The sequence below is a fragment of the Alosa sapidissima genome, chromosome 14 (genome assembly GCF_018492685.1).
Source record: "Alosa sapidissima isolate fAloSap1 chromosome 14, fAloSap1.pri, whole genome shotgun sequence".
Taxonomy (NCBI): Eukaryota; Metazoa; Chordata; class Actinopteri; order Clupeiformes; family Clupeidae; genus Alosa; species Alosa sapidissima.
In genome coordinates, this window is record NC_055970.1 from 10,223,550 (window position 1) to 10,229,064 (window position 5,515).

The 5,515-nt window shown below is 44.4% G+C and overlaps 1 protein-coding gene across 1 annotated transcript; it reads right to left on the reverse strand.

Annotated features, from left to right (window-relative positions):
- Nucleotides 1-500: 500 nt before the first annotated feature.
- Nucleotides 501-5,137, reverse strand: LOC121682381 (carbohydrate sulfotransferase 1-like). The gene is made up of 2 exons (XM_042062517.1): nt 4,846-5,137; nt 501-3,537 (listed from the first exon to the last, which is right to left on the reverse strand). Exon 2 carries the CDS (start codon nt 3,493-3,495, stop codon nt 2,227-2,229), a length of 1,269 nt encoding a protein of 422 aa, XP_041918451.1. The 5' UTR covers nt 3,496-3,537; nt 4,846-5,137; the 3' UTR covers nt 501-2,226.
- Nucleotides 5,138-5,515: the final 378 nt, after the last annotated feature.

Below are 5,515 nucleotides of genomic sequence, written 5' to 3' on the forward strand. Positions count from 1 at the left end.
CTATACCCAGGTAACAAACATAACTATCCACACATTTTTTTACTCAAGGCAAACTGTGTACTGTTAAATATTTAGAAAAGAACCACTTTATCACTGCCAATTATTGTTTGAGCCTGTGTTACGTCATTCATTTATCGTAGAATGTTTAATTGTTTAATTGTGAAACAGAGCATTGACATGATCACGTTTCTCCGTAGAGCGTTGCGAGTCTACTATTCATCACAGCAAAATAATCAATCTTTCCGGATGTGCAGGTAGAGTGGAATTCATCAGGATGTGGAAAACTACACACTACAGAAAGATAAAGGAAAGTGAAATGCAGGTCCCATGATTCAGGCCAACTGTTTAACTGAGTTGAACGGGTTTATGCTCCTCATAGTTTGGTTGCGTGAGTGAGGATGAAGTGAATCTCCAACTGTGATGCAAGAGTACACAGAAATGGATAGTATCAACTCCCAGTCCTCATCTCTGAGCCTTTAAGAGTGGTTTCATCCTGTGACTAAATTCAGCGGAATTGAGGGAATGAAAGAGGAAGCAGCAGGAATGTTTTATTTTTTTGTATCCATTTTTTCTGTGAGCCATATGTTTTGCCCTGGGAAACAATAAACATCATGACTGGATAAGCAGATCATGCGGCGCATGGCACACATGGGAAACAGACAGTGACCTTTGAATTAAGGTCAATCTTATAAAAACAAAAATCCCCCTCAAAAGTTGATTCAAAATACTCAAATATATGCTTAAATAAATGCTCAAAATGACACTAGACGGCACAGCAGCAGAACACAAAACACAAGAGCTGAACTTGAATACTGAATATAAAACTTCTTGTTCTCCGAGGTTTTAGTATGCTCTTCAAACTCTGTTTAGTCACTGCCTCAGCTACTGCAGGAAAAATAGGTTTACTTATTGAAACCATTTGGAGCTATCCAGGGAGAATATTTAGGTCATATGTTATTGCTCTTGTCAGAGGGTGGCGATGTACCATAACTCTAGGATTTGAGAGATGGAATCTGGGCACTGCCTCTGTTTTTTATTTACCTAAGCTCTATATATCCTTTAAGACAGCAAAACTTTAACTGTAGAGGTCAAAGTTCATCTAGGTGTGACTGTTGCCACTCTTGTCCATTGCTAAAACTAAGGATGCTGTAAATGTAGAGCCCTCTCACATCAGGCTCCACCAATCACAGAAAGAACAGGGTCACAGCTGCATCTGCACTTGTGCCGACTGTGTTAGGGAGTGTTAATGATTTCCAGAGTATATTATTACTATGCTTCGGTTAAGAAAAGACATTAATTCCTCCCACTCGCAGGGATATGTAAACACATCAGAGAAGAGGGGCAAGGAGAACATTCATCACGGCATTGACAGTTTCCTGTCACCTTCAGAGAGAGGAATGCGTTTCTAGAGGCACGCTTCCAACACCCCTGAGAGTCTCTGAAAAGAGAGTGGGATTCTAGCCATGGCAGTCAGGCAGATCAAAGCGCTGTGCCTTTGTGCTCCGCATCTCAATGGCCACCATCTACAGACCAGCCCGAAACCCTGATGTAATATGTACACATGCTACTGCTGATGGGACAAGACTTCAATTCCATACGATGCATTCCGAGAATTAATGGCTCATGCGGCTTCTAATTTAAGACACTTACTCCATATCAGGTACATACAGAGGATATTAAATCCTTTTCATGTGAAATCCTTTCAGTACACATCTGCCCTGCATCAATTACAATAACGTTAAAGGTAGACTGTGACATTCACCATTTATTGCACAGTTGCTTTTGTACAGTGTGGTTTTTTCTACGTCATGAATGGTCTTGCACATTTCCTTAGCATTCATTCAACACATATACTGCCCTGGATGGAAATATGGCAACATTCACTGGCATTGAAGCGACAGCCAGTCGTTGAGGAGTCTGGACTGTTGGTATTGGTGGTTGCATTTGATCATATCAGTGAAATAACTCATAATGGTCCTTTTAAAAACAAGAAATCCTTAAATCTAGATCAGAAACTCAGAAAGCTCATTCCCTGGTCTCATTTTTGTTGTGCTCTTCTTAAATTAGCTGGGAGCCTGAAACAGCAGGAATTCATGGACTGCAAAGTCTTAGTGCAAATTTCAAAGGAGATGGGAAACAAATCAAGATCATAAGCTCAAAATAACATTAATAGTCATAAGGCAACAATTATAAATATATCAAAATAGTCTCCAACAACTATCTTTGTTACGAAAAGGGTACAAAACTCTTGTCCTGCACAAGCGAAACAGACATGTTCTTGAGCTCCTCTGCGGACTTGGCACTTTTGTAGCCAAGAATGTTGAGGACCTTCTGACATACGGTCTGCGTGTAGTCCACCATCTCAAAGGACAACTTCAGCCTCCAGCTCTCGGCGTTAGCCGCAGAGTCTCTCACCGTACCGTACTTATGTTTGGCCGAGAGCTCGTTACTTCCTCTGGTATTGGCCTGTATCCAGTCCACCACGTTCTTGTCCATTGGCAAGCTCAGGTAGTCATAGATCTCTTTCGTCTTCTGCAGCGGGTTCCGTGCTAAGTCCTCGTATCGCACTAGCATGTACTTTCCTTTCAGCCAGTGTGGGTGGCTGAGGCCTGTGGACACGGAGCTGAGGAAGTCATCACACACCATGGTCAACTGCGTCAGGTCCAGGTTGTAGGGCTTCCTCCCTGTAGCCCTCCAGATCCTCCACAGCCGGTACGTGTCCCGGAACGTCTCGATCCGAGAGGAGAGAATCCCCCGGGGGTCCCTGACCAGCTGGATCACCTTCAGGTTGAGCCGAGGGTCCTCCACCAGTGCCCGCAGGTCACCGATCTCCGGCACGCGCACGATCTTGATGGCCATGTGCCGCCTCTCGCGGCAGGACTCGGCGGCCAGCGTCATGTTGAGGGCCGCACACTTCTTCACACAGTCGCCCTCCTCCACGTTGGCATCGGCCGGGCCGAACGCATCGCACACCGGCTGCGAGCACAGCGCCTTGCTGGCCCCGCGGCGGAATAGCTTGTCCGTAGTGTGGTTGGCTGGCGGTGGCTTGATGTAGCTCTCCAGGAAGTGAAGGTCACAGCCATAGAGGCTGCGCAGCAAGTCGCGGCTCGCCCCCAGCATCACCCGGCGGTCCGCCGCATTACGACTGTGGGAGAGGCGCGGGATGAGCGCTGTCTGGACGTGGTAGAGGGGCTCAAAGAGATAAAAGACGTCCGAGTGTTGGTTGAGCAGCTGGCCCACAAAAGAGGACCCACTGCGGGTGGTGGCCAGCACTAAGATGTGGGTTTTGCGCGAGGCATTGTAGATGAAATAGGGGTACTCCTCACAGCCACGCTCAAAAGACGGGTCTGTGTCCTGGGCGCCCAGGCCACAGTTCTGGGGGCTTGGCATGGGACAGAGGTGAAAGGGCTTGGAGGTGAAAGTCCGGATGGCTGTGTACTGGATGGCAATGGAGGCCAAGGCTAGCAGGATCACAGCCTTCCAGGAACATTGCATGGCTAGGAAACTTCATTTAGACACTGCTGGCTGCCTCTGATCCTATTAGGGGAAGACAGAGAAACATTTAAGTATAAGTATTCTTTTGATCCCGTGAGGGAAATTTGGTCTCTGCATTTATCCCAATCTGTGAATTAGTGAAACACACTCAGCACACAGTGAGGTGAAGCACACACTAATCCCGGCGCAATGAGCTTCCTGCAACAACAGCGGCGCTCGGGGGGTGTTTTCCTCAAGGGCACTTCGGCCGTGGCCTACCGGTAAGGGTTCGAAACGGCAACCCTCTGGTTACAAGTCCGAAGCGCTAACCAGTAGGCCACGGCTGAGCCATGCCGTGAAATTGAACAGATCTGACACAAATATCCTTGTTTTATATTCTGCAAAAATAGGCAGTAGCTTACATGTTATACAAACACTAAACATAAATTTTATTTCTGGATCTTTAATGTTATGTATGCAATACAGCATTAAGTTTATAGCTTGGTCAAGACAATTGTAATCAGTTAAAATCAGTGAAAGAGGAATGTGCTTGCCTGTTTTTACTGTTTTTAAAGGCATTCCAATTTCAGAACCAACACATGGAAATGCATACATCTTACTGACAATGTCTTTCCAAAATAAAATTCCAAAATAAAATCATTTTGCATCACATAGCCGACTGCCACAATTCAAGGGGATAAAACGATCTCACAGTCTCTGACTTCTCAGACTTCTTAACGCTAGGTTACACCTTTTTATTATATGGTGGTGGTATGGAGAATCTTATATATAAGACATTGTATCGCAGTAAAGCAGACTATAAGGTATTCGATAACATTCAACGAATGCATGGGCGGCATGAGTTTTTGTGTTGCCCTATAGATTTGATAACCGACTGCAGACAAATGATCTAATCCTAAAAAACTATCACGCATGCACGAGATGCTCTTGAACTGATTCGTGGCAACTACTCATCTCATATATTATGCGGTGACATGAAACTGTAGGCTATAGAGAACAGACAAAAACAGATTTCATGAGATGTATGCAGGGGGGAAATCACGTCTCAACTGAAGATTATTTAGCCACTTAGAAATCAATCACAGTGAAGTAAACAGTTTGGAGTTTAAATGTCCTCAGGCACCTGTGAGAAAGTTTTCCGCCCCCTCGATAATTTTGCCAAAAATTGGTAGGTTGGTGACATGGCATATTGTTAAAGTATTTGGAATATCCACTAAATATAACTAGAATTAATACCGCAATGGGCCAGATGTCATTAGCCTACCAACAATTTCGCTTTTAAGACATAAAGGAAGTATCATTTTTGTAATTTGGTATATTCAAAGCAACTTCGTCAAGTTTTCACGTTACCTGGCTTGTCAGTCTTGTCGGGAGGCTGTCATAAAGCCAAGCAAACAGCCGAATCCTTAAAGATATCTCTTCGTTTTCCACACAACGCAATATCCACAGCAGGCATCTTGGCCAATAACGGCAAGACGAAAAGAAACATCGACACACTGTACATCCATGGAGCAGTACGTGAAGAAACAGTGGTTATTATTTATTATAGAAGAGAAACGTGAAAGACTGAGCCATAACGCATCATGCTGCACAGCATAGTCGACCTCCCTCCCCTATGCAAGGCTTTTTTGATCTGACGCGCTTGTCTGTCTGCGTGTATGAGATACAGTGGGACGAAGTGTCTGACCACCCCTACTCTCTCTCTCTCTCTCGCTCTCTCTCTCCCACACGCACACACACTCCGTCTCTCACTATCCCCCTTCCTACATCATTCTGCCTTGGCTTTCATACACCGAAATTCTCTCTCCACTTGCTAAGTAAGCGAATGCAATCAAAACAACTAGGCTATATATTTAGAAACTTGTTTCCCCGCTTTCATAACCTGACATGTTTTTTTTTTTTTACTGACAAATGCATTTCCATTGAGCTTATGTTGAGTTATGAGTTGAAACTACAGATTCAACACAAACAGAATTGATTTAGATTAAGTGTTATTTGGTATATACCTTGGCATATTATT